This window comes from Sorex araneus, chromosome 4 (assembly GCF_027595985.1).
Source record: "Sorex araneus isolate mSorAra2 chromosome 4, mSorAra2.pri, whole genome shotgun sequence".
Classification (NCBI taxonomy): Eukaryota; Metazoa; Chordata; class Mammalia; order Eulipotyphla; family Soricidae; genus Sorex; species Sorex araneus.
In genome coordinates this window covers 44459729-44487469 of record NC_073305.1, presented here as the reverse complement: position 1 = coordinate 44487469, position 27741 = coordinate 44459729, and the positions used below count along the sequence as shown (strand labels likewise).

The window sequence follows — 27741 nt, the reverse complement described above, 5'->3', positions numbered from 1 at the left end:
CACCCTGGTAGTTTCCATCTCCTCTCTGCATGTGTAAGGGATTACATAATTCCTGTTTCATGATCCAGGGGGCTATTAAACAGAATCTTTATTTTTTTGATAATTGATAATTGAAGACTACCAGTATAACTGCTACTTACTAATTCTTATTTAAATTTTTTTTTTTACTAATCATTCTTAATTGCATTAAGCATTGCTTACTTTTGCAGTGGAAAAATTCATTTTACTGTCCTTTTTTGTTTTGTTTTGTTTTGGGGCTGTGCTTAGGACTTAACTCCTGACTCTGCACTCAGGGATCATTCTTGGCAGGACTGAGGGGGGGTCCATATGGGGTGCTGGGGATCTAACCCAACTCACCATGTGCAAGGCATGCGCCCCATGCAGTATACAATCTCTCCAGCCCTTTTACTGTTTATCTAAATCCCTGTATTTAGACAGAAACTTTCTTTCTTTTTTTTTTTTTTTTTGCTTTTTGGGTCACACCTGGCAATGCACAGGGGTTACTCCTGGCTCTGCACTCAGGAATTACCCCTGGCGGTGCTCAGGGGACCATATGGGATGCTGGGATTTGAACCCGGGTCGGCCGTGTGCAAGGCAAACGCCCTACCCGCTGTGCTATCTCTCCAGCCCCGACAGAAACTTTCTTTCTCTCGTATTTTTTAAACTCTCTTCTCTGTTTAGCTAACTTCAGGTTTCCAGATTATTTTTTGTTTTGTTTTGCTTTTTGGGTCACACCCAGTGATGCATAGGGGTTACTCCTGGTGATTCTCGGGGGACCAAATGGGATGCTGGGAATCGAACCTGGGTCTGCCTCGTGCAAGGCAAACGCCCTACCCACTGTGCTATTGCTCCAGCCCCACCCAGACTTTTTTTGCCCTTTTGAATTTTGGGGCTTTGTCCTGGCTCAAGGCTCAGGGATCTGGTTGGGCTCAAAGGGCCATACTCAGTTACAGGGATCGAACTTGGGTGGTCAGGTGCCCTACCTCTATACTAACTCTTTGGCTCTGTTTCTAGCTTAACCTCTGTGACCCAGTTTATAATTCATTTTACTTAGCATTATCTTTATACTTTTATTTTGACCTTTTTTACATAATTGTTTTGTATATTATGGATTCTTTTTCTGACTTATGTTCAATACAATGTCATTCTTGTTTGTTGAGCTAATTTTCATGGTTTTTATTTGTTTTTCTTTCTTGGTATTATATTTGGTTATGAGGTAAGTTACTGTTTCTGAAAGGATATTTTTCCACTTGATTAATTTTGCCATTTTTATCTTTAGATATTTGGCATATCGAAATTTTATGATTGATACATATCGCCTAAACCCACAGGAGTACTTAACCAGCACTGCTTGTCGTAGGAATTTAACTGGAGATGTTTGTGCGGTGATGAGGTGAAATGTTTTCCTTTTTTCTCAGATTCTACTTTCAGGTCTTTACATTGGTGTGTGATATTTGCTTAAATCATTTTTTTAATTTAATTTTTGGGTGAATAAAATACTTAAATTCATTTTTGATGTAGGGTTTGAATATTTGTAATTTTGTGCTATTATAATGATTGAATTTTTTCTTTAAGAATTTTATCTTTACATTATTTATCAAATCATGACAGGAGCAGGAATGTAGTGAGTTGACTTGGAAGCTGTAGAAGTTCTGTGCTTAACCTTTTTCTTTTTTTTGGTCGGAGGGAGGGGTCCCACTCAACTGTGCTCAGTATGACACTCCTGTCAGCTGGGAACCAAGATGGTTTACCAGTGATTAAACCTGGGTTGACTTCCTGCAAGGCAAGCACCCTGCCTATTGTATTATATATCACACCCTCTGCATCTGTCTTAAGGAAAAACAAAATTGGGTCTCCTGTTTTTATCATGTGTAAATTATTTTACCACGGTTGTAAATGAGCACTTATTATTTATTTATTTATTTATTTTTTAAATAAAAAAATCTTTAATGGAATCACAGTGAGATAAGCAATCACAATGTTGTTACTGATTGGATTTCAGTCATATAATGTTCCAACACCCTTTCACCAGTGCACATTTCTCACCACCAGTGTCCCCAGTTTCCCTCCCACCCACCCCCCCTCTCTCCCTTCATCCCTTCTCCCTCCCCTCCTCCCTCCTTTTGGTCATTATGGTTTATAATACAGAAACTGAAATGTTATTATGTATATCCTTTACCTACTCCCAACACTCAGTTCTTGTCCAGAGTGATCGTTTCTAACTATTATTGTCATATTCTGGTCCTTTCTTTATCCTCACTACCCTTTGCTTCCTACACATTTGTTGCAAGCTTCCAACCATTGACTAGTCCATAAATGAGCATTTATTGTCTCATTTTTATGATTGTAACTACTGGGTTTTGAGTGGTTTGTGGTGCTGTAGTATCAATAATCACTGTATCACTGTCATCCTGTTGCCTGTCGATATGTTTGAGTGGGCACCAGTAATGTCTCCATTGTGAGACTTGTTACTGTTTTTGGCATATCGAATATGCCACAGGTAGCTTGCCAGGCTCTGTTGTGTGGGCGAGACACTCTCAGTAGCATGCCAAGCTCTCTGAGAGGGTAGTATCAATAATACTTAGACTTCATAGAAATTTTCTCAGGCAGCAAAATATTGTCAATTTGTGATTATTGACAGCGTGTAGAGCTTGCAATATTTTAGTGACGTGCTGCTGGTTATGGAGGTGAGGTACATTCTCTAGATTTTAATTTTCAGAACTTTATTCTTCAGGGTTCATGCCTTTTTGGAGCAGTGGGGGCTTGTTAATTACCAAGTAGATCCTGAAAGTCGACCCATGGCTATGGGCCCTCCTCCTACTCCTCATTTCAATGTATTGGCTGATACCCCCTCTGGGCTTGTGCCTCTGCATCTTCGATCCCCTCAGGTAAGGCAGTGCTGTCTTTTGTTTGCATCTGGATGATGATGACAGACAACTATTAATAGAATACATACTCAGGCTAATGTTCTCATCTAACATCCATGCTTCAGTGGGTGGAATTTTTTTTTTTTTAATATTTTTAATGTTTGAGTCTAAGAATACTGTTGACCTTTGAACAATATGGACATTAGGGGCATCTGTCCCTGAGCAAAAATCTAAATTTTCACTTCCACAAAACGTGACTTTTGTTCTCTGTGATTTGAAGAAAATCATCTTCACAGCCTCTTGAGAATGCCAAGGACTATATCCTTGGTATTATATTCTTGGTATTATGTTCTTGTTATTCTTGGTATTATATTCATGGTATTGTAAATTCTTGAGTACTGTAATCTGCAATTGCTCAAACCTCCATAGTTGGCCATCCATATCCTTAAAACACAGGTAATTAAATTCATAAAGCAGATGGAAAACAAACTGATTTTCAATCATGTATTCTTCAAAGGTCATCTCAGTGTACTGTTTAAGATAATTCTCATCATTGGGGCCGGAGCGATAGCACATGGGGTAGGGCGTTTGCCTTGCACGCAGCCGACCCAGGTTCGATCCCCGGCATCCCATATGGTCCCCCAAGCACTGCCAGGAGTAATTCCTGAGTGCAGAGCCAGGAGTAATCCCTGAGCATCGCTGGGTATGACCCAAAAAGCAAAAAAAAAAAAAAAAGATAATTCTCATTAATCCTATCTTGTATCATAATCTTATCATTTTATAGATTTATGTATCTTTGGTGTATTTTACTTATTGTTTTGATTTTGGGCCACATCTAGTGGTGTTCAAGGGTTAGTCTTGGCTCTACACTTAGGAATCACTTTCGGGGGATCATATGTTGTGACCAAATCTGGGGATCAAACCCATGTTGGTTGTATGCAGTGTAAGTGCCCCACCTGCTGTATTATCTCTCTGGCCACTATAGATTTATTTTTATACTCACAAGTCTTTTTATCTCTTATTCAATGACACTACTAAGCAGTTTGCACAATAATGTCATCTTCCTATCATCTGAGCATCTAATTCTACATTTTTGGGAAAAAAATTCGGTATTGTGTTAAATTATAGTATTGTAACAATTGTGTGTGTGTTATATTTATATAGCTATAAATTGTTCTTCGTTGTAATCCAAAAAGATACAGTAAACTTGTCTTCTTTGTAATTTAAAAGAGATAGAAAGATAAACTTATTTTGTTGTAAATTGATGACCAGGGTCATGTGGGTATGGACATTTTTTATTTTGTAGCATTTCAACTAGTCATAGTGTTTTAAGTACCAGCACTTAACATTTCTTTTTAAATTTCCTTCCCTTTTCCTCTTTGTGGGAAAAATGGAAACATTTTTTTCCCATTCTTAATTCACAGATACCTGCTGCTCAGCAGATGTTAAATTTTCCTGAGAAAAACAAGGAAAAACCAATTGATTTACAGAACTTTGGTCTTCGTACTGATATTTATTCTAAGAAAACCTTAGCAAAGGTAAGAAATTTTTTCCATAGATACACAGGAACTGTAGTCTTGTAGGTTTCGATTTTAGTATTGGGCCACATCTGGCAGTGCTCAGGGCTTACTCTCGTCTCTGGGCCCAGGAATTACCCCTGGCAGTGCTCAGGGGACCAGATGGGATTCTGGGGATTGAACCTGGGTTGACAGTGTGCAAGACAGGCACCCTACCTGCTGGACTGTTTCTCCGTCCTCTGTCTTCTTAAAGCATCATTTTCCATATGCATTTTAACTTATGAAATTTAACTTTCTTCTCTAAAGTTAAGAGATAAGCTTCCTACTTAAATCCGATGGCATTTTATAAAAGTCAGTTATCTTACTCATATTTGGTGTGGTTAGAGGCGGGTATTTAAAAATAGCTGATTATGGAGCGACAGCAAGAAATCTCTAAAATAAGCCTGCTTTCATGGTGAAAGTTTTGGTCCTTTAGTATTAGCTCCTGTTCTTTGAATTATTTTGGTCCTTTGTATAAAGTAGTTCCCTAAATTTAGAGAAAGGGATCTTGCTGAGATATATGTGAAGGCTTTAGGAGTAGTAAGTGTTTTGTGGTTCTGTTCCTTCAGAGTAAAGGTGCAAGTGCTGGAAGAGAATGGACTGAACAGGAGACCCTTCTGCTCCTGGAGGTAAGTGGATTAATCGAACAGCTCACCCAGGTGTTAGATGGATGGGTGTTTTCTACATATGCCTTTGGGTTTATCCTGAGAATTTTTACTTCTCAGTAATGTTTTAGTAAAATCTTTTTGACCATTAGTATTTAAATAACTTGTCCACATTAGAGTTGATATTCTCTCATTAGGGTAGATCAAGCCCTGGATAGGGTGTATAATTTTGTTGTCAATCTGTTTCCAGTGTTTAAACAATATTGGAGCTATGCCAGGATATTCTCAATTTTTATTTTTGTTTGGGGGCTACACTGGCAGTACTCGGGGCTTACCTCCTTATTGTGCATTCAGGAATCACTTTATATGTATGTGTGTTTTGCTTTGGGGCCATATCTGACAGTGCTCAGGTGTTACTCCTGGCTCTGTGCTGAGGAATTACTCCTGGTGGTGCTATGGAGACAATATGGGATGCCAGGGATGGAACCCAGATAGTCCACATGCAAGACAAGTGCCCTACCCACTGTACCTATTTCTCCAGCCCTCAGGAATCACTCTTGGAGGAACTTGGACCATATTGGGAATTGAGCTGGGTCAGCTGCCAAGCAAGTTGAGGGTCTTACCCATTGTCTCATCACTGGGCCCCAGGATATTTGTAGGTTTAGATTTTAGAGTTTTTCTCCAATATTGGAAGATCTGACCAGTCTGTAATCTTTTTCCATTACAATAGTTGACTGGCCTTAAGTAACAGATGCTTGTTTGAAATGACATTTTTTCCAGTAGTTTTATTCTACCTTACCTTTCCTATAGCTGTTGTCGTTATCATATCATGGGTGGAAGACAGGGGGCACAACATCGATTGCACTTTTTTTTTTTATAGAACAATGAAGACCTTTTATAACGAGCAGAGGAGGGTTTATTTGCTTTTCAAGGCCTTGGTTTTCCTCAGATAGAACTCTTAACTCCTTACCGTCTAGCACATAGCCATCTGCTTGGTCACACACCTGCTTTATTTTTGGGCCATACTTTGCAATACTCAGGGATTACTCCTGGCTGTGTGCTCAGGAATCACTCCTAGCAGTGGTTTGGGGACAATATGGGATGCTGGAAATCTAACCCCAATTGTCCATGTGCAAAGCAAGGACCTTACTCCTTGTACTGTTTCTCTAGCCTTATTATACATACTTCATTGTGCTTTGTCAGTGTGTGGTGATGCTAGGGCTTGATGGTATTATGACTCCTGCAGGACAGCTGCACTAATACTGAATTAGCTCAGGCACCTTTAAATAAAGGTTTTCCCTTTCATATTTTATTTACTATTTAAAAAGTTTTAATACATCTGAAGAATGTTCTATAAATGGAGTTAGAGACATTTACAGTTAAAAAGCTTTTCCAATATAAGCAACTAAAGGTGCATACTGAACTATCTGCATGTTTGTAACCAGAGAATGCTATAAATTTTGTTTTTTCATTTATGTAGGGTTTTTTGTTTTGTTTTTGCTTTTGCTTTTTGGGTCACATCCAGTGATGCACAGGGGTTATTCCTGGCTCATGCACTCAGGAATTACTCCTGGCGGTGCTTGGGGGACCATATGGGATGCTGCTGGGAATCGAGCCCTGGTCGGCCGCGTGCAAGGCAAACACTCTACCCGCTGTGCTATCGCTCCATCCCCTGTGTAGTTTGTTTTTAACCTACAATACACCCCAAGAAAAGTTCACATTTTTAATTCTAAATTTTTAAGAGTTTTTGTTACTGTTATATATATGTATTTGAGTGTATCTGTACTAAAAATAAAATTTAAAATGAAGTATATTAAAAATGAAAACAAAATATTTAATTCACCTAAAAGTAATGTTAATCCTGGTGCAAGGTAACTTAATTTTTGTGGAGTTATTTCTGTTTTATTTTATATTTTGGGGGGGATACCCCGCTGTACTCAGGACTTGTTCCTGGTTCTGCCCTCTGGGATCATACCTGAAGAGGTCAGGAAACCAGCCACATGAGGTGATAGGGATTTTGTTATAGTTGGCTGTGTGGCAGCTCTGTGTAGGCATGGGACCTGGGGGACGTGGGATCGACCCTGTTTGGTGCGTGAAAGGCACATGCCCCACCTATTCAACACCCTGTGTCTCTGCCCCCCCCCCCCCGACTATCTTTGAGAAAGTAGCAGAGTACATATGTCTATTAAAATAAATGTCAGCTACTGAATTTATTTATTTTTTATTTTGTACTCCACCTAGTGATAAGGGATACTCCTATCTCTGCACTCAGGAATCACTCCTGGCAGTGTTTGGGACTGCTAGGGCTAGAACCTGGTCCCGCTGCTGGCAGAGCAAGTACACTACCTGGTGTAGTATCGCTCCAGCTCAGCTATTGATTTTAGTAAAAATAAGGCTCAGTGAAATGGTAGCTAGTTAAATTTGTGACTGTGTTCAAGTGTTTTTTCCTTAAGATAATCATCATGCTTTGATATCTAAATCCTTTCATGTGCCTCTTGTTTGGTAGCACTATTAAAAACATGGACTTGGATATTTACATTTAATAAAATCATTGTTTTTACTTTTTTTTCTTTTTTGTTTTTGAACCACATCTGACTGTGGGGTACAATATGGGGTGCTGGGGATTGATTCCTGATCAGCATATACAAGGCAAACACCTTACTGGCTATGCAGTCTATCTCCTATTTTTTACTTTTTCATTAATGAAACATTTAAGTTAAGTTTGCTTAAGTTTTTTTCGAGTATGCAAGAATGAGAATAAGGTGATATAAGTTTGGTTCTCAAGCCAGCAAGGTAGTATGGGGGTAAAGATCTTGCTTTGCATGTGCCTGGTTTTTTTTTTTTTTTTTTTAAGAGCATTACAAAGCCATTCATGATTGAATTTTAGTTATACAATATTTCATCACCCATCCCTCATCCCTCCACCAGGGTACATTTCCCAGCACCAGTATCCCCAGGTTCCCACCCCTTGCCTACTTTTCTCCTCCCCCAACCCCCTTCTCCCACTTTTGGGCATTGTGGTTTGCAATATTGATACTGGAAGATTATCCAGAATATCCCTTACCTATTTTTAACCCTCAGATCTTGGCATGTGACTGGTTCTTTTTTTGGGGGGGGGGGTTGGAGGGACTGATTCTTGTACTACCTTTAAACCCCAAGCACTGCTGGGAGTAAGCCTCAGTGAGGAAAGCTGGGTGTGGTCCAAAACAAAGAAAGTCTTGGTTCTCCATTGGTCTCCCTATGACACTTCAAGATTCATTGGACTTACGTTTTTCAAGTATTGCTCTGGATTTTTTATTTTTTTGAGTTTTAATGGGGTTTCTTAAGTTTTAGTAGTGCATTATATCCTTTTTTAAAAGAAATTTGTTTTTTCTTCTTCTTAGCCCTCCTGATTTTTTGCCATTCCTGGCAAAGACCCAGGCTGTTTCTGCCGCATTTGGGTATTTGTTAGGCCCTTGTTTTGTTTCTCTATAGCTTGGAAAGCTACCCTGGCATATTCAATATGCCAAAAACAGTAACAACAAGTCTCACAATGGAGACGGTACTGGTGCCCACTCGAGCAAATTGATGAACGACACTGATGATGACAGTGACAGTGGCATTGCTCAGGGGCTTCTACAGGTGCTTTACTAGGAGATCATGCTCAGGCATCATGTAATGGTGGGAATTGAAACCACCAGCCCTCTAAGATGTCCTTAGCTATCTCTCTTTTCCGCTCCACTATACCTTCCCCTCCCCTTCACCTTTCCTATCTTATGCCATCCCTCTCCACTCCTTTTTCTTTTTCCTGAATTATTTGCATCTATTTTAATTTATTTTTATAAACTGATTCTTTTCTTTGTATTTTTTGGTTGTTATTGTTTTGGGGTCACACCTTGCAGTTCTCAGGGTTTACTGCTGGCTCTGCTCTCAGGGATCACTCCTGATGGGCTTGGGTACCCACCAGGCATGCCAGGGATCGAGCCGGGATGGTCTCATGCATGTATCGTTTTAGCCTCTTGACTGCTTCTCTGTCAGTAGTATGTGGAGTTTCTTTCTTTGACTGTTTTGCTTATATTTTGTCTCATGTCTCATGGATGTGGTCACTGTCACTGTCATCCCGTTGCTCATCGATTTGTTTGAGCGGGCACCTAGTAACGTCTCTCATTGAGAGACATATGGCTCTTAATTTACAAGTTCTCAATATATAGGAGAGAAAATGCTTTTTCACTGTTTTGAAATCTTTGGGCTCAGAAGAAAATTTAAATTATGTCCAATTCTGCATGGAAGACTAGTGTGACTCTTAGGCGTGCTCCCCTACCTTTTTTCTTTTTTTGCTATGTTTTAATACTCAGATTTTCTCCTTTTCTATGTTTAAGAATAGTGAATAATAAATATAAAGTGATGTCAGAATGACTTAGCTACTGTTTACCTTAAACATACTCTAGACAACCACAAATCCTTACACAATAGTACATTTTCTTTTTTACAGGTGGAATCTCTGTAGTGGTTGTTTTTTCTTTAAAACAACCACTTGAATCCAACAGGTGTGTCTAAGCTGACACAAAAGAGAAATAAATTACTTCCCATCAGCACTGTTTGTCACTAATACCTTCTATTCATAAAGCTTGTTTATGGGTAATAAGTTAAAAAAGTAGGTTAAAAAGCACCTGACATGTAACCCATGGAAATACGTTTTTCTTTTTTTTCTTTTTGGGTCACACCCGGCAATGCTCAGGGCTTACTCCTGGCTCTGCACTCAGGAGTTATCCCTTGCAGTGCTCAGATAGGCTGGGAATTGAACCCGGGTTAGCCGCATACGAGGCCAACGCCCTCCCCACTGTACTATCACTCGAGTCCCAAGGAAATTTTTTTTTTCTGGTAAATTTGAATTACACTTTATATTAGTATGTCTTCCAGTTAAAAAATGGAACCAAGAGGGAAATTTTTTTTTTGTTTTATTTTTGTGTTAGAGCCACACCTGGTGGTGCTTATGGGTTACTTTTGTCAGCACCTAGAAATTACTCCTGGTGATGCTCAGGACCATTAGGAATTCTGGGCATTGAACCCAGGTCGGCTCCTTGCAAGGCAAATGCACTACCCACTATACTGTCGCTCCAGGCCCAAGGAAAATCTTTTTACAGAATGCTTTTTACATTTGAGCATGGAAAAGTTAAGACCCCACCCTTCACACTGGTGGTGGGATTGGTGTTGGAACATTTAATGCCTAAAATAGTTGTATTATGAATAACTTCATAAAACACTGTCATAATTTTTTTCAAACCCTTTTCTGGGTTTATGTAGGATTTTTAAGACCCTTTATGAGATTAGGTAGGATATTTTTGGGTTTTTAGGCCACACAACAGTTCTCTCCTGGTTCAGGGGTCATACCTGGTGGTGCTCATGGGACAGTGCTGTGCTGGGATCAAATGTAGGGCTCATGATGGCAGAGCATGCGCTCTAGTCCTCTAAGATATCTCCCAGCCTCTAGAAAATTGATTTGAGTACTGTGTTTCCGGCATTGTCAGACACTGCAGAATGAGATGGGTAGGCTGTACTGTCTGCAGACAAGGATTCAGTCTAGTCAGTGACAGAAACATTAAAGCAACATGATGTAGTGCTGTCACCTTTCACTATTGAAGTACAGCCAGAGCAGATGATAAGTACAGAGGAGTAGCTGATGCACCTGGGTTGGGTAGGTAAGCTATTACAGTGAGCACTTAATGTGCGTGGGAAGGCTGTACTGGTCCTACTATCTAATTTTTTTTTTTTTTTTGCAGAATAAACTGTATAGAGGATAATATCTAAGATGATTGTTGTTGAATTTGATTACTTCTATAATACTAGTAGGGAGTAATGTAAAAGAAGAGGATGTAGTATTGATCATGTTTGGCCTTTCCTAAGGAAATGATGAATAGTAAAATAGTTGCAGGGGCAGAGAGAGAGAGAGAAGGGGAGGGGGAGAGAGAGAGAGTGAGTTAGTGTGTGTGTGTGTTTCTATAAAATGTTTTTCACCCTGGCAACAGACAAAGAAAGGAGTTAAAGATAGGAAAAACAAATCTAAGAAACCAGGTAAATAATGGTGAAGACCTGGTTTGTAGTGGAAAGAAAGAAGTTTTTTTTTTTTTCTTTTTGGGTCACACCCAGCGATGCTCAGGGGTTACTCCTGGCTTTGCACTCAGGAATTACTCCTGGCTGTGCTCAGGGGACCATATGGGATGCCGGGATCGAACCCGGGTCGGCCATGTGCAGGGCAAACGCCCTACCCGCTGTGCTATCGCTCCGGCCCCGAAAGAAGGTATTTCTTATTTTCTTTTTATTTTTAGTATTTTTGGTCTCCAGGCAATGTTTAGAGGGCCTCAGGGCCATTTTTGGCAGTTCTGTTTTTGTTTTTGGTTTATTTTTGTTTGAGGGCCAGACCTAGCAATGATCAGGGACTATTCCTGGCTCTCTGCTCAGGTATCACAGGGCTCAGGGGACCTTATGTAGTGCTGGGATTGAACCCAGGTTGGCCGCTGAAAGGCAAATACTTTATCTCCTGTCTTATTGCTTCAGCATCCTGGCAGTTCTTCACATGGCTGATGGTGCTGATGCTTGCATGTCAGGACCCAGTGGAAGATGGCAGTGCTGCTAGGGCTCCCTGAAACTGGGGACCACCAGGGCCACCTTAGTGTGCTCAAAGGCCTCCAAAACTAAATCTTTCTGTGTTCTGGTGGCCATTTGGTCCTAGGGTCAAACCAGGGTCAAGTTTGTACCCTTATTATCTCTGGCCATTGAAGGTGTTCCTATGAATTTATTATTTCTTTTTTAAGTGGGGTAGGGATACATCCAACTGTGCTCAGAGCTTATTCCTGCCTCTGTACTCAGATTATTCCCAGTGGGCTTGGGGGACGATAAGGAGTGCAAGGATAGAACCTGGTTCAGCCACATGCAAGGGAAGCACTAAACATACTTTACTATATTTTGGCTTCTGAACACACCATTTGTATGATAATTTTTCTCTTTGCCATTTTTGGCCCATGAGATAGTACAATGAGTAGGGTTCAATCCTTGCACGCAAGTAGTGACCTTCATATACACGAGGCAAGCACACTTATGCACAGCTACATTTCTAGCCCTGAGTCTCTCTTCCAAATAGTATCTGTCACTGTTCAACATTTTTGGTTTGGGATATATTCCTGGTGGTCTAAAGTACTATGTCAGACTCTGTGCTCACTAGTGACCTTGGCTGTGCTCAGGGGGACTATATTGTGCTGAGAATTTGAACGAGTGTCATGACTATGTCTACCACTTGAGACACATCCTTGATTTTTTTTTCCTTTGTTCTTTTGGTGGAAGGGCTCTTTTTTTGAGGGTGGTTCTGTGCTCAGGGTTCACTCCTGGTGGTGCTCAGGGGCAGGGGACCATATGTGGTACCTGGGGTTGACCACCTTTTAGGAAAGTGCTTTATTCCACTGTACTAACTCCTGTCCTCTAGTGTGTTGCAGCCACAGTCTTTTAATGTTGTTACATATTACTGCTTTGTTCTCTGATAATGAGCCTTCTGTTACTTCTATTTTAGGCCCTGGAGATGTACAAGGATGATTGGAACAAAGTGTCAGAACATGTGGGAAGTCGCACTCAGGATGAATGCATCCTCCATTTTTTGAGACTTCCCATTGAGGACCCATACCTTGAGAATTCAGATGCTTCCCTTGGACCTCTCGCCTACCAGCCTGTTCCATTCAGTCAGTCTGGAAATCCAGTCATGAGCACTGTTGCTTTTTTGGCATCTGTAGTAGACCCTCGTGTGGCATCTGCTGCAGCAAAAGCAGCTTTGGGTATGGATTTTTTAGACTGTCTCCCAGCAGAATTTCAGATAATGGTTTAAAACATTATATTTAAATGTTATGAGCTATTGTATTTATTTCAATTAAATAACAAAAAAATCAGTTAAAGTTTGCATGCTGTATTTAATAAGTTGACTTGTTATAAAAGTTTTACATTTAAACTTATTGGAACTCTTTTGTGTTTTGTTTTGGGGCCATACCTGGCGATATTCAAGGCTTACTCCTGTCTCTGTGCTCAGGGCTTTACTCATAGCAGTTATCAGGGGACCATCTTGGGGTGCTGGGGATTTAACCCAGTTCAGCTGTGTGGAAAACAAGCGCCCTCCACACGCCCTCCACACCCTCCCTCTGTACTATCTCTCCAGCCCCGGTACTGGAAATTTTTATTTATTTTTTATTTTATTTTATTTTATTTTGTTTTTGGGTCACACCCGGCAATGCACAGGGGTTTCTCCTGGCTCTTCACTCAGGAATTACTCCTGGCAGTGCTCAGGGGACCAAATGGGATGCTGGGATTAGAACCTGGGTCGGCCGCGTGCAAGGCAAACGCCCTACCTGCTGTGCTATCGCTCCAGCCACACTGGAAATTTTTAAAGTGAAACTTTTAAAATAATAGCAATTTCAAAATTAAGAGCTTTTTGCTAATAAGTGGAGGTTGAATGACTATTGGGATAGTATAGTGGGTAAGGCACTTGCCTTGCACATGGCTAATCTAGGTTCAATACTCTGAGTGTCTTTAGGAATGATCTCTGAATACAGACCCAAGAGTAAACCCTCAGTACCACCAGGTGTTAACAAAAAAAAAAAAGAGAGAGATTGAAACCTTCCCTCCCCTCCCCAAATGGATTAATCCAGTAATACAACTACTGCCAGCAGAGTGCAGGGGATCAAACTTGAGACTCCCACCTGAAGGCCTGTGCTCCTTAAGTTCTCTCCCTGGTCCACAGAAACAGGATTTTATGGGCATATTTTGTATTTCATTAGGAATCTGATATAATTGGCAAAGTGCATCATTTTTAAATTATGATTAAAACTCTTTTTTTTGCACTTGGGGGGAGGGTACAAACCCATTGATGCTTAGGGCTTATTCTTTGCTCTGTGCTCAGGAACTAGTCCTCCTGGCAGGGTTCAAGGGACCATATGGGTCCCTGCTTCTAGATTTGCTGATTTGCATGCCAGGGTTTGGACCTAGGTTGACCTTTAGCAAGGCAAATGCCCTACCTGTTATACTCTCTCTCAGGCCCTGATTAAAACTTTCATTTTGTTTGTTTTTGGGCCACCTCTAGCAGTGCAAAGGGATTATTCCTGGCTCTACACTCAGGAATTATTCCTGACAGTGCTCAGAGGATCATATGAAGTGCTAAGAATCAAATCTAGGTTGACTGAGTGCAGGGCAAATGCCCTACCTGCTGTACTATCTCTCTGGCCTCCTAGAACTGTTTTAAACCATACAGTTCTTCCTTTTCTTTTGTTGTTGTTGTTGTTTGTTTGTTTGTTTGTTTGTTGGTCCATACCTGGGGGTGCTCAGGGATTACTCCTAGCTTTGAGCTCAGAAACTGTAACTGGCGGTACTTGTGGGGTTCCTTCTGGGATGCTGGAGTCAAACCCAGGTTGGCTGCATGCAAGGCAAATGCCCTACCTATTGTACTGCTGCTCTGGTGTTCATGTGTGTGTGTTTTCTGGTTAATTTGGATGACTTTGATTATTTCTGATAGAAATATGAAGACCTTTATATATAGCAAGAAACTGCCACAAGAGAAAATCTGGAATTTCATTATTCTACATGATGCTCTCTTTTGACCTTCAGTTTTTTCCATAGGAATGAGTCACCAGATTTCCACATAAGAAACTAATGTTTTTAGTTGGATTTCCTGGTGGTTTATGTTGCTTCAAATAAAATAGGTGACTCTTTGTTTTTATTTCTTAAATAGAGGAGTTTTCTCGAGTCCGGGAAGAGGTACCACTAGAATTGGTTGAAGCTCATGTCAAAAAAGTACAAGAAGCAGCACGAGCCTCTGGGAAAGTGGATCCCACTTACGGCCTGGAAAGCAGCTGCATTGCAGGCACAGGCCCTGATGAGCCAGAGAAGCTTGGTGAGTCACTGCTGTGCCCAAACACAGCGCTAATCACTGTGTTGCCCCGAGGAGCTCACTAAAATAGTTGTAGTGCTTGCACTTGACAGAGTACAAGGATCAGTTACAGATTTGTTTTAATATTGGAATATGATTTTGAAGTCTTTCATGTAACCAGAATTTAAAAATTGTTAGTATCATGTTATGTTTAATGCCTGTTTGTTGAGCATATAGATGTAAGAATACAGAAAGGATTTTGTTGTTAATTTCTAGCTAGAAACAAAGGTAGGTTGGTAGGTGTTGCTAGGTAGGTTTAATTGTTTTGGTTATCTTCAAATTAAAGTAAAATTCATAGAGCATAAAAAATTCTCAATCTAGCCACTTAAGAATTTTAACCTAATTGCTTCTATTTCATATACAGTGTTATACTTCTGGGCTCTGGTAATAATATAGCGCGTGGGGCACTTGCCTTGCAGGCAATGGAGTAAGCTCTGAGAACCACTGGTATGGCCCCAAAATAAAAAGAAGATAATGTTATATTTCATTAATTACTAATACCAGATGTTTTATCACCACTACTCCTTTCCCCAAAAAAAAGAAGAGGAAAAAAAACACATTCACTTAAACAAGTCAGTCCCTCTTTCTTGCTTACCTCAGCCCTGGTAAAGCATAATCTTGGATTTTCCTATTCTAGATGTTTCCTGGAAAGGGAAATACTGAAAATGTATAGTATGTGGCCTTTTGCATCTGAATTCTTTCACTTAGCATGCAGTTCTCAAAGTCCATTTTATATTTGTAATATAGCTTAGTACTTCATTGCTTTTTTTGCTGAATAATACTTTGAATAGCTCTATATTTTACTTATGTATCCGTCCTTTGGATGTTTATTGTTTCTACCTTTTAAATAACTTTTTCGGTAGTGGTGCTATGAACATTTATATACAGGTTTTTTGTGACTATAGGTTTTTCACCTCTTGAATACCTGCTTCTAGATTTGCTGATTTGCATGGTAATTTTATATTTAATTTGAAAAGCTACCCAATTCTTAGTAACAGAACATGTTATATTTCCACTGGCAGTGCATGAAGGGTTCTCATTTCTCCACATCCTTGTCAGCACTTATTTTTGCCATTCTTTTTTTACTTTATTATTTTCCTTTGATTGTTTTTTGGACCATAGCTGGAGGTACTCAGGGCTTATTCCTGACCTCTGTGCTCAGAGGAACTAACTAGTATTGGTTACTAATACAGAATGCCAAAACTTTGAACTAACAAGTAACTAGAGTGTCCACATTATTTTGTATTTAAAAGTTGTTTTCCTGGGGCTGGAGCGATAGCACAGCGGGTAGGGCATTTGCCTTGCACGCGGCCGACCTGAGTTCGATCCCCAGCATCTCATATAGTCCCCCAAGCACTGCCAGGAGTAATTCCTGAGTGTAAAGCCAGGAGTAACCCCTGAGCATCGCCGAGTGTGACTCAAAAGGGGGGGGGAAAGGTTATTTTCCTTGGGGTGGCCAGATAGCAAATGGGTAGGGCACTTGCCTCGTATGTGGCTGAACCGGGTTTGATCCCCAGCATCCCATATGATTCCATGAGTACCAAATTAGGAGTAATTCCTGAGTGCAGAGCTAGGAGTAAACCCTGACTATCGCTGTATGTGGCCCAAAAACCAAACAAAATAAAAGTTATTTTCCTTTCTCTTACTTAGAAACTGAAATTAATAAATGGAGCCACTTGCTGTTTGTTGATTCTGCACTACAAAGGTATTGCCTATATTAGGCAGGGTAAACCTGGGCCTATTGAGTGCCTGGGAACAGTCTTACTTTCCTTAGCTCTTTTTTGTTGTTGTTGTTTTTTGTTTTGGTTCATTTTAAGGTCTTTTGGTTTCCTGTGGTCATGGAATTGAAAAGGATTTGGCAAAGCCTTCTTATTTGAGTCAAAGAAGAGTCTGTACTTAGCAAGATCAGGGACAGAGTTTTTCATGTAAAATCTGCCTTGCAATTTTGGAGAGATTATAGAATAGAGCATTAAATTAACGGTAAGATTGCAAATTTATCCATATTTAGTTTAGTTCGAAATCCTATGACCTCAGTCTTCTGTGGGACTAAATTGTCCTGATTCATTAGGGAATGGATGTTCCCTAAAGTGTGCAAAGCTTGAATGAGACAGTTGCAGGAATCTTTGGAGAAGACAAGGCATGATTCTTGGATGGCAGGAACAGTGAGGCTCATTCATAGCATCAGGAAGTAGTCGATCAGGTGTCCTTTCTGAAGTGCAATGTATACTCACTAGTTGTAACAACGGAATTTGGTATTTTTGTATTTTATAAGGGCCAGGGAAAATACCAGCATTGTATGAATGAATTGTGAATGGAATACTATTACAAATGTGGCCTGTTATAGTTGGTGTTTTATATTGGGCAGTGACTAATAGAATAAATTAGGAAACAGCAAATGGTACTCCTTGTGGAATTGCTTCAGTTAAGTTGTAATGAGAGGTAGCTGTGTTCTTTCTTCCTGAAGACGCTAAGCTCTCTAAGAAGCAGAGAGCTCAAAGAAAGGAATCATCCATTTCATTTCATATGGCAAAACAGTACCTTGTTAATGTAGCACACTGATTCAAAATAATGTGGGGTTTGAATGATGTAGGGTTTTCTTAAGACAATATTGTGCTTGGATGGCATGTTTATAATTCTCACTGTACTCATTGTATCATACATATTGACTTACATGTATCAGCTATGAAAATATGCTATGAGTCTATCTCTGGATTTGTCATTGACCTACTTTTTTATTTTGGATTGGGGGAGAGATACTTGGTGACATACAAGTCGAGATTGATGAGCTCTAGGACTGAAAGACCTTGATTTTTATTTATTAGGGGATCTCTTGTAGGAATTGTTTAGTAAATAAATGTTAGGTTATCAAATGGAGACTCTTTCATCCATACTCTTCAGTGAATAGTCATTCACTATTTTCTCTAAAGTTGTTAATTTTTAAATTTTTGTATAGCCTGGAACCATTCTAGCAATAAAGAGTATAGAGAGAGATATATAATAAAGACTTTTGTAAAAATAATAAGGTTTCAAATGCACTGCGTTCTAGGGAAAAGTAGAAGCTAAAACAAAAGTTAAAAGCATGGGGGTTGGAGTTATGTACAGCGGGTAGGACATTTGCCTTGCATGCAGCCAACCTGGGTTCAGTTTGCAGCATCCCATATGATCTGAGCACAGCCAGGAGCTTAAGCCTGGGTCACACACTTTTATTTATTTTCTTTTTTGGATCTCACTGGGCAATGCTCAGGGGGTTGTTCTTGGCTCTGCATTCAGGAATTACTCCTGGTGGTGCTCAGGGTTTACTATGTTTCTTTTTTTTTATTTAGAGACATTTGAGTTAATTGATGTTTCTCTTTGAAATGAACAATATCTTTTGGGAAGTTGAGTCACAAATGAAACGTCCAGAGATATTGGATGTCAAAAAGGATTTTTCACCATCTTCATATTGTGGAATATAGGACTCCCAAGATTATATCCTGAACCATTTTTCGGCTATTTATTTTTTTGCTTTTTGGGCCACACCTGGCAATGATCAGAGGTTACTTCTGGCTCTATACTTAGGAATTCCTCCTGTCAGTGCAAGGAGTACCACTGGAATACTGGGGATTAAACCTGGGTCAACTGCTTTCAAGGCAAATGCCCTATCTGCTGTATGATCACTTGGGCCTCTGACACAACTATTTATAAGAACCCAACAATCATTCTCAATTTTTTCCTTTTTTTTTTTTAATTTATAAGGTGTTTTTTGTTTGTTTGTTTTTTGTTTGTTTGTTTTCAGGGCACACCTGGTGGTTCTGGGTCTGTATTCAGGAATTACTCCTGGTCGTGCTCAGGGGTCCAAATGGGGTGCCAGGGATTGAACCTGGGTTGGCTGTGTGCAAGGCAAGTGCCCTCCCACTGTACTATCGCTCTAGCCCCTTAGTTCCTAGTTTTCAAGCCTTAGAACTTGTTTCTGGTTTTTCAGGTTTAGAAGACAATGGCAGTAATAATGAAAAGACCACTTTCTAGGAAAATGATAGCCAGAAGTGACTTGATAATTCTGCCTTAGATACTATTTTATACTATATTATAAATAGCTTCAGTTGTCTCACCATAAAGATCTCCCTAACAATTTCCCCCCCAATTTTGCCACACCCAGTGGTGCACAGGGCTCATTCTGAATGCAGCTTGGCGGACCATTTAGGGTGCTGTGGATTGAACCCAGGTTGGCCACATACAAGGCAAGCACTCTACCTGCCGTGTTATTTTTCCACCTGCTCCAGATCATTTTTAAAATGAGGCGTTTCTCAAATACCATGTGTGAAAACATGCTAGGTTGGTGAAGCTCAGGAAACTGGAACAGTATTCAGCGGTTTGAATCCCAATGGGCAGTGGGCCTCCACATTTGTCCCTGTTATATTTGAAGGACCCTTTCAGATCTGCATCAAGGGCCATGTTTGAAATAGGAATTCAAACATACCTAATGTTTCAGCTTAGAACTTTCTAATACTGACTATATTGTATCACTTGCCTAGTAACATTTATTAGATAGTAGAATGTTTGTTTTTAGGAAGAAACTCACTTCCATTATATAATACAGACTTAGGGACTTTTTTTTTTTTTAATCAAAATTAGCTGTTTGGTTACTTAACAAAGGTTTTTTTCTGTGAGAAATTATGTAAGATAAAGCTGGCATTCTCTTAATAATGGGGCGATTTTACGTGATGAATTGCACATATTTTGAAAACCTATGCATTAGAGTATTGGAATATAGTGAATTATTACATTGATTTGTTATATATAATGTATTGTTCAAGATGGACTATATCTAGGAGATGGTATAAGGATATGTACCATCTGGGGCTGGAAAGATAATACATCAGGTATGGTGCTTGCGTTACACAAAGCTGACCCAGGTTTGATCCCCAGTATTCCATATGATCCCCTGAACACCACTAGGAGTGATTCTTGAGTGCAGAACCAGAACAACACCTCAGCATTGCTAGGTGTGACCCTGCCAAAAATTTTTTTAAAAAAAAAATAAAAGAATTGGTGCAAAGGAATGTGTGACTCTAGATTGAAGAGGCGTTCACAAAGAAAGTAGGATTTGAGCTGAACTTTGATTTTTTTTTTTTTTTTGCTTTTTGGGTCACACCCAGCGGTGCTCAGGGGTTACTCCTGGCTTTGCACTCAGGAATTGCTCCTGGCAGTGCTTGGGGGACCATATGGGATGCCGGGGATCGAACCCGGGTTGGCCGCGTGCCAGGCAAACGCCCTACCCGCTGTGCTATCGCTCCGGCCCCTTGAGCTGAACTTTGAAAAGGAAGATTAGACTATCTGAGCCAAATTGGAACAAGTACTTGATTTTTTTAAGAGGCTATTAAAACATTTATTGATTATATATGATAATGAGTGATAAATAAGCTTCATTTCTATCTCTAATTTTATCTGGTATCATTATTCAGTTTAGATATATTGCATGGAATGTGCCAGCAAGTGTTTGAGTCTTGAGACAATGCGAACATAATTGAAGAGAAAGAAAACAAAAGAGGATAGGAGTGAAATAAATCATGTTGGGGAGAAAAAAATAAAACAACAAACTAGGTTGGCCACAAATATGAGTAAGCCTATGGTAAGAGCAGCCTCCAAAGTGTTAGTTTATAGGTTGGTGCACTGCTCAATGGCTTGGACTGTCTGATATCAGCTTTATGGTGCCCTTGGTCTTTAATATGGAAAATGACATCATCACTACCCCAGATGTTTTGTTTTGGATTATTGGGCCACACCTGGCTGTGCTCAGGGCTTATTCCTGGATGTGCTCAGGGGTGACCATTGATAGGGCTTGGGGGGCCATATGTGGTCCCTGGATTCAAACTGGGGTCTGCCAAATGCAAGGCAAGGCCTTAACATCTGTACTATCTTTCTGGTCCTAGTATCCCAGAAATTTCAAATGAATTGCCATCAAGGGCCTCATTCTGGTTTTATTGTTTTTTGTTTTTTTTCAGAGACGTAAAAAAAAATTACTGAGTAAGCAGTTTTTCAAGCTTTTTGGTCCAGACAGACAGACAGACAGAAAGAAAGAATTATGGGGACAGCACTTCAGGAAGTACTAATGGGGCCCATGATCACTCACAGAGATACTTTGCCAACTGGACTGTTGAATGCTTGGACCTAGCAGTGCTGGGGGCAGAAGAGGGTGGGGCATGAATTGCTAGGAATTCAATTCAGGTTTTTGCACATGTAAGATATATTCCCCTAACCACTGGACTCATCCCCAGCCCCCTTTTTATAGCTTTAAAAAGAAAAAAATCGAACCCAAAATACGTAACCATACTTGAATTATATTAATACTTGCTGTATTAGAAGTGAAAATTGAGAAGGTTTTTGAAAAATAATGCATATTCTGTTGCTTTCTTCATCATGTCATGCAGCCTCTGGAAAGCCACACTTCACATTGGGTGAAATGAGTTAAAAGACAAACATCTTGGTACTGGTGTAAAAGTGATTGTTTTTGTGTGGTCCTGGTGATCAAACCTAGAACCTTAGACATGTACGGCTACGTCCATGGCCCCTGAAAATAATTCTGAACCTTGGGATCCTCTGGCTTCTTTTTTTTTTTTTCTGCTTTTTGGGTCACACCCGACGATGCACAGGGGTTACTCCTGGTTCATGCACTCAGGAATGACTCCTGGCGGTGCTTGGGGGACCATATGGGATGCTGGAAATCGAACCCGGGCCAGCTGCGTGCAAGGCAAACGCCCTACCCACTGTGCTATCTCTCCAGCCCCTATGGGTCTAATTTTGAAGGACTTTTTACCTTGCCAGCATTAAGAAGTTCTCAAGAATAGAAGTCATATAATTCACTGTTTTAGAAAGTAACTAACTACTGGCAGTTAACAGATAAAATGCAGAAAGTGGTGAGATTTCCCACAAAATAATTATAGTTCTGTATTAGGAAGTATCATTAGTGGTTTGTAATATATTTTATTAAAGGCAGGTATACTGCACATAATTTTGTCTTAAAGCTCACTTTTCCAGTTCTCAAAAAATATATAGGAAATTACTTATATGTATTTTCCACATTTAACCATATTATCATATGTTGAAAAATACTTTATTTCAAGAGCATGGGAAAAGAGGTGGCAACTATAAAGGATAGTGTTTGGGGCTAGTGAATCAAAGAAAATAGGAGCTTAACTCAGTTTTTTTTAGTAAAACAAAGCATACAGAGATCTTTCAAATTCACACATTTTGTGGCATGTGGCAAATAGTTTTGAGAAGGTCAAGTGGCTGATTAGAGTTTTCAGTATTGCATCTGTGGGAGATGGAGGGACAGAGAAGAACCTAATTGGCAATGCCATTTTCTGTCCTGCTCTCTTGACATGATTACTAGCTAATTTGCATCTCACCTCTGAGGTACACTCAAAAGTCTAGTAGTTGTATTTGTTATCCATTGCTGAATAAGATATCATGAGAAAAGAGAGGAGGGGAGGGGGCGAGAGACAGACAGACAGACATGGCGGGCTTGGGTTGGTATGGGGGTGATGAGAGGGAACCTGGGGACTCTGGTGCTAGGAAATGTAACACTGGTAGAGGGATGAGTGTTGGAAAACTATGGCTGAGATCTAATCATGAACAGCTTTGTAAGGGTCTATCACAGTGATTCAGTAAAAAAATTCTTGGGGAAAAAATTATATAGGGCAACGTTTGGGAGTGTGTGTGAAATAGCACAAAGTTCTGTATGCTAGAGCTCAGTTGATCCCCAGCACTGCATGATTGCCTGAGTACCACAAAAGTTACCCCTGATGACTAGCTAGGAGCATGCCCCTCCCAACACTGCTGGGTATGGCCTAGAGAAACAAAAAGTTACAAAAGTTTGTTTGGAGTGGCTGGTACAGTTGACTGTGCTCAAAGCTTACTCTTGGCTCTGTTCTCAGGGATCACTCCTGGTGGTGCTCAGGGAGCCATACGGGGTACTGGACATCCAGCCCGAGTTAGCTATGTGCAGACAAGCGCCCTGCCCACTGTGCTATTGCTCTGCCCCCAAGAACATCTATTTATTATGGTTTCTCTGAGTCAGAAGTATATGCTTTGCCTAATGGATCCTCTACTCCCATCTTACAAGGTTGCCATTGAGGTGGTGGGGAGTGGAACTGCACTATCTTTTAGACCCCTGACTGTTGAAGAACTTTACTTGAATGTAGGACTGGTTATCCAGCTTAGCCACCTCCTAGCTCTCCCTCAGCTATTCGTGACTACCCACTGCTCTTTACCATGTACGCTTTTCCAGCAGAGTGACTTCTCATGCCAGTGAGAAGAGCCACTCAATAGGTCTCTTATAGCCTGAGCTTTCATCACTGTTGCAATATCATTTTGGTAGAACAGTCACAGATGTCACTTCTGCTTAAGGAAAGGAACCTGAAACTTAAAAGTCTCACTGCAGTCTGGGTCTTGGTCCTGGTCACATCCTTTGTTTTTCAGTGCATTAAAGCTTGGACTTTAAGTAAAATACCTTCTGAGTGTCTTTGTCATATTAGCATGGATTTTCTATCACAGCTCACTTTCAGTAAAGGGTTAGATGACAGGATCTGAAACTAACTTAATTGAAACTAACTAATCCTTTTAAGAAAAAAAATCAGCTGCCCCCCACCTTCTTTTAGCAAACAAATAGGAAATGTTCCCCAGTTGCATCTACTACCCTTTTACTTGCTTCTAGTACCCTCCCACCAGGGATGTGGTGTTGGATATTAACCCCCAAGTGTTTTAGGCTTTTTCAGTGAATTGCACTTTTTCCTCCCCCAAGAGAAGCTTGAAGTGCTGTTTTGAACACTCCGAATCCCCCAAGTTTATCCTTAACCTTTCCTTTGTGCTTTACCTCTCATTCTGTTAGCTGATAATTTTCCCAAACCAGATTACTTAAAAAGTAAACCTTCTGGAGACTCTGGACTTTATATCTGTAGTGAATTATTTGCCTTTTTCTTTACACTATAACCTTTTATAGTTTACTATAGAGCAGTGTTCTTTGCTTAGGCACAGAAAGATTGTTACTGCTGTGCTCCTAATACTTGGGAATTAAGTGACTCTGAAATATATTTACGCCTGGGAGTCTGTCAGACTTAAGTCACCCTAGTTGCCAGAGTTTCTAATACTCCAGAAAACAGTCCCACCGAGGGATTTTGGGGTATGGGGGGGCAGGGAACAGCAAAACTACCTTGGCTTCAGTATGGGACAGTCTAGAAATTATAAAGCACGGTCATGATACAAGGCGTAATGACCTGAAAGACAGGGCCCCACGTGGTAGGAAAAGCTAAAACAGCCTGAAGACTTAGTCTGGGATTTATGGTAAAAGCCCAGTCAGCTTTTAACCTCTGCCCTGATCCCAGAGAACTGTTTGGGAATCTATTTTTCTTACTGTATTTATCAAAAAAACTGCAAATACAACTAAGAAGTAAACAGTTGTTTAGTATGTACTAGCAGCAAGGGAAAGAGAAAAGAAGTATAGACGAAACATCAACTCTGGGCGGAAGCCTCTAGAAAAACGACTCCTCGAGTTAATGACCCCCAAAAGAATTGCTTCCATCAAAATGCTTTACCTCTGTAAATGATCAGTCGCATTTACCTGCAGTCCTATATCTATACCTCTACCCCCCCAGATGTTTTATAAGTATGATATTCAGTTCTGAATTAAACAGTCCATTGACCATCAGTTATGTTCCCCGTCTCTTTGTTCTTAGCCACTGAATGCTTTAAAGGTACCAAGGGACTCCCCTGGACATTTTGGAATTACCCACTTTGGTATTACCCTACTTTGGAAAAGATTGAGTTAGAGGATAACATCTGACATCTACCAAAAGTTAAATAACATCTGACCTTTGTCAGTCTTTCCAGTCTCCTCACTTTGCCTTGGCCTTGTTTTGCAAAGAGCCATAGACTGTACTATTAAATGAAAATGATGGTGTTCTCGTAAAATTTTTTTTATAAAATGTGGCAGCAGGTTATTTGTTGATCAGCCAGAGGATGAGTTAACAACAGGTGATTTCTTTTTCTTATTAAAACATTTTTTTGAATTTCTATTTTGTTTTGGGCCCTCAACCAAGTGTTGCTCAGGGATTACTCCTTACTTTATATATAATCAGAGGTCACTCTTGACAGTGCTTGGAGGAACATAGGTGGTTCCAGGTGTTAAATTGGAATCAGCTACTTTCAAGACAAGTACCTAAAATCTATGTACTGTCTCTCTAGTCCAGTTTTCTAATAAAACTATTTATCTAGCCCTTTTCAGAAAATGGGAGAGAAAGCCACTGCCTACCTATGGATGATAGCAGATTGAGAAGGATCTTTGGCAGTTCACAGCAGGATGAGGGTTGTTACTGAGAGAATGTCAGAGGCCACTGAAAAGACTTGTGTAGTAGAGAGAGTTAGCCTGCTGGATGTTTGTTTCTTAAAATGAGTGACTGCTTAGTATGGGTCACATAATTATCATTCACACTAATTTATTTAATCCATAACAGTATTCTTATAAAAGAGATACTGCTCCATACCAAATGAAGAGTGACATTTTATTATGGATTAAATTTGATTTCTAAATTCTCATTTATTATGTATGTCATTCTGAGCTATTCATGTCTTTTGTTCACTTTTCTGTAATAGTATCTTTTCCTTTATAAATCTGATATGTTGATCTGCATGTATTTTCTTCCATTTTGTTTCGTGTTCTTTCTTTTGGACATCTTTTTTCTTTTTTTCTTTTTTGGGTCACACCCAGTTATGCTCAGGGGTTACTCCTGGCCCTGCACTCAGGAATTACTCCTGGTGGAACTTGGGGGAACCATATGGGATGCCAGAGATTGAACCTGGGTTGGCTACTACAAGGCAAAAGCCCTGCCCACTGTACTATCACTCTGGTCCAATCTTTAATTTTTTTTTTCATTTTACAGTTTTTAATCAAGTTGTATATAACTTTATTCCTGCATCTTCTCAATTGTTTCTTCCTTATATTTGCCCTTCTCCTTTCCTACTTGGCGAGACAGACTTGGCTTTGCGTTCAAGGATCTTTTTGCGATCTTTGTCCAGTTTTAGTCTAGTGATAACCACCTTACTGGGGTGAATGCACACATGGACAGTTGTGCCTTTTGCCTTATCCTGCTGGACTCGTTCAATGTAGATAACATATTTCTTCATGTAAACTTGGACTACTTTGCCAATTTGCTGACCTTTATAGTGTCCTCTCACAACCTGAACCTCATCGTCCTTCCGGATGGGCATGGATTGCACATTGTACTTGTGTCTCAGCTCTTTGGAAAGAGGGGAAGACATAATCTCCCTCCGAATGTGGAAAGGTGCATTGAAATGCCTCTTACGGTTCTTGCTCCGGTCAGAAGTCACAAAAAGATTGAACTTCATTTTGGCAGTTACCACTTCAGTGATGGCCGCAGAAGGGAAAAGCAATCTTTAATATTTTAATAAATAGAAGTCCTTGAATTGTTTTGGTTGTTTTTTATTTGAGGCCACACCTGGCAATGCTCAGGAGTTAACTCCTGGCTCCTACAACTCAGGAATCACTCCTCGAGGTGCTCAGGGGACCATATAGGAGGCAGTAGATTGAACCTAGGTTGGCTACATGCAAGATGAGTAGTCTACTTGCTGTACTATATCTCCAGCCCTGAATTTAATAGATTAAAATACATTTATTTTATGCTTATAACCCATCTCCTTTCCTTCAAGTGTCTTGTGCATGTACTACTACTGCCTGCACTCCCTCCTATCATAAACACAGCCAGGTCTGCCTAGAAAATATTTCTGTGATCATGTGTCCTTCCTGAGGCAGCTGTGCCATCTGCTTCTCATAGCATGTTGTGTGTCCATCAGTGGCTAAACTTGGTACACTTTTTCTGTTCTTTCCAGTGAGCATGTGATGCTCCTCTAGTTCAGTGCATCTCTAGCTCGGCGTTGTATTTCCAGAGTTTAACTCGGGATAGATGTTCATTAAGTTTCAAATAAGTTTCAAATAATAGCTTTTTTTTTTTTGTCTTTATTTTTCTTTAATTATTTTTTATTGGGTTTAGGAGCCACTCTCAACAGTGCTCTGGAGCTGTTTGTAATGGTCCTTAAGGGATCTAGTCGTGCTTTGGGGTTGGACGCCGTGCTTACACATGCACTGCATGCATTCCAGCCCTTTGGACTATCTCTTCAATCTTTTTTTTTTTTAATTAATAAATAATTTTAGGGCCTGGAGCAATAGCACACAACAGGTAGAGTGCTGACCTTGCACATAGCTGATCCAGTTTTGATCCCCAACATCCCATATCATTCTCTCTGAACCCACGAGGATTACACCCTGAGCACAGCCAGGTGAGGTCAAAAAACAAATCAAAAAATTTTTCTTTTAATTTTACACATATAAAAAGGTTCCGTACAGGGGCTGGAGCAATAGCACAGCAGGTAGGCCGTTTGCTTTGCACACGGCTGACCCGAGTTCGGTTCCCAGCATCCCATATGGTCCCCTGAGCACCACCAGGGGTAATTACTGAGTGCAGAGCCAGGAGTGACCCCTGTGCATCGCCGGGTGTGATCAAAAAAAAAAAAAAAGGTTCCGTACATTTTCATGAACTAGTATTTATCAATAGCCAGAACTAACAAAGATCATTTGTCACAATACACCAGGACCACTTTGCCTGCTTCCTTCCTATCACCCATTCCTTAACACTCCATGCTTAACTGATCCTGATTATAACCACTGGATATTGCTTACTTGTTGACTTGTTTCCCACCACCATCACTCCCTATTTTGGGCCATACCC

General features: G+C 40.2%; 2 protein-coding genes across 2 annotated transcripts in view; one reads left to right on the top strand and one right to left on the bottom strand.

Annotated features, from left to right (window-relative positions):
• Positions 1-27741, top strand: part of SMARCC1 (SWI/SNF related, matrix associated, actin dependent regulator of chromatin subfamily c member 1) — a 131025-nt gene that overhangs the window by 63507 nt on the left and 39777 nt on the right. Inside the window, exons 16-21 of the mRNA XM_055135396.1 lie at positions 1280-1393; positions 2735-2888; positions 4292-4405; positions 4993-5052; positions 12569-12827; positions 14768-14929. Coding sequence (XP_054991371.1) covers positions 1280-1393; positions 2735-2888; positions 4292-4405; positions 4993-5052; positions 12569-12827; positions 14768-14929 — 863 coding nt within the window. The remainder of the gene's footprint in view (positions 1-1279; positions 1394-2734; positions 2889-4291; positions 4406-4992; positions 5053-12568; positions 12828-14767; positions 14930-27741) is intronic.
• Positions 25934-26344, bottom strand: LOC101552037 (60S ribosomal protein L26-like). The gene has a single exon (XM_012934206.1). It carries the CDS (start codon positions 26342-26344, stop codon positions 25934-25936), a length of 411 nt encoding a protein of 136 aa, XP_012789660.1.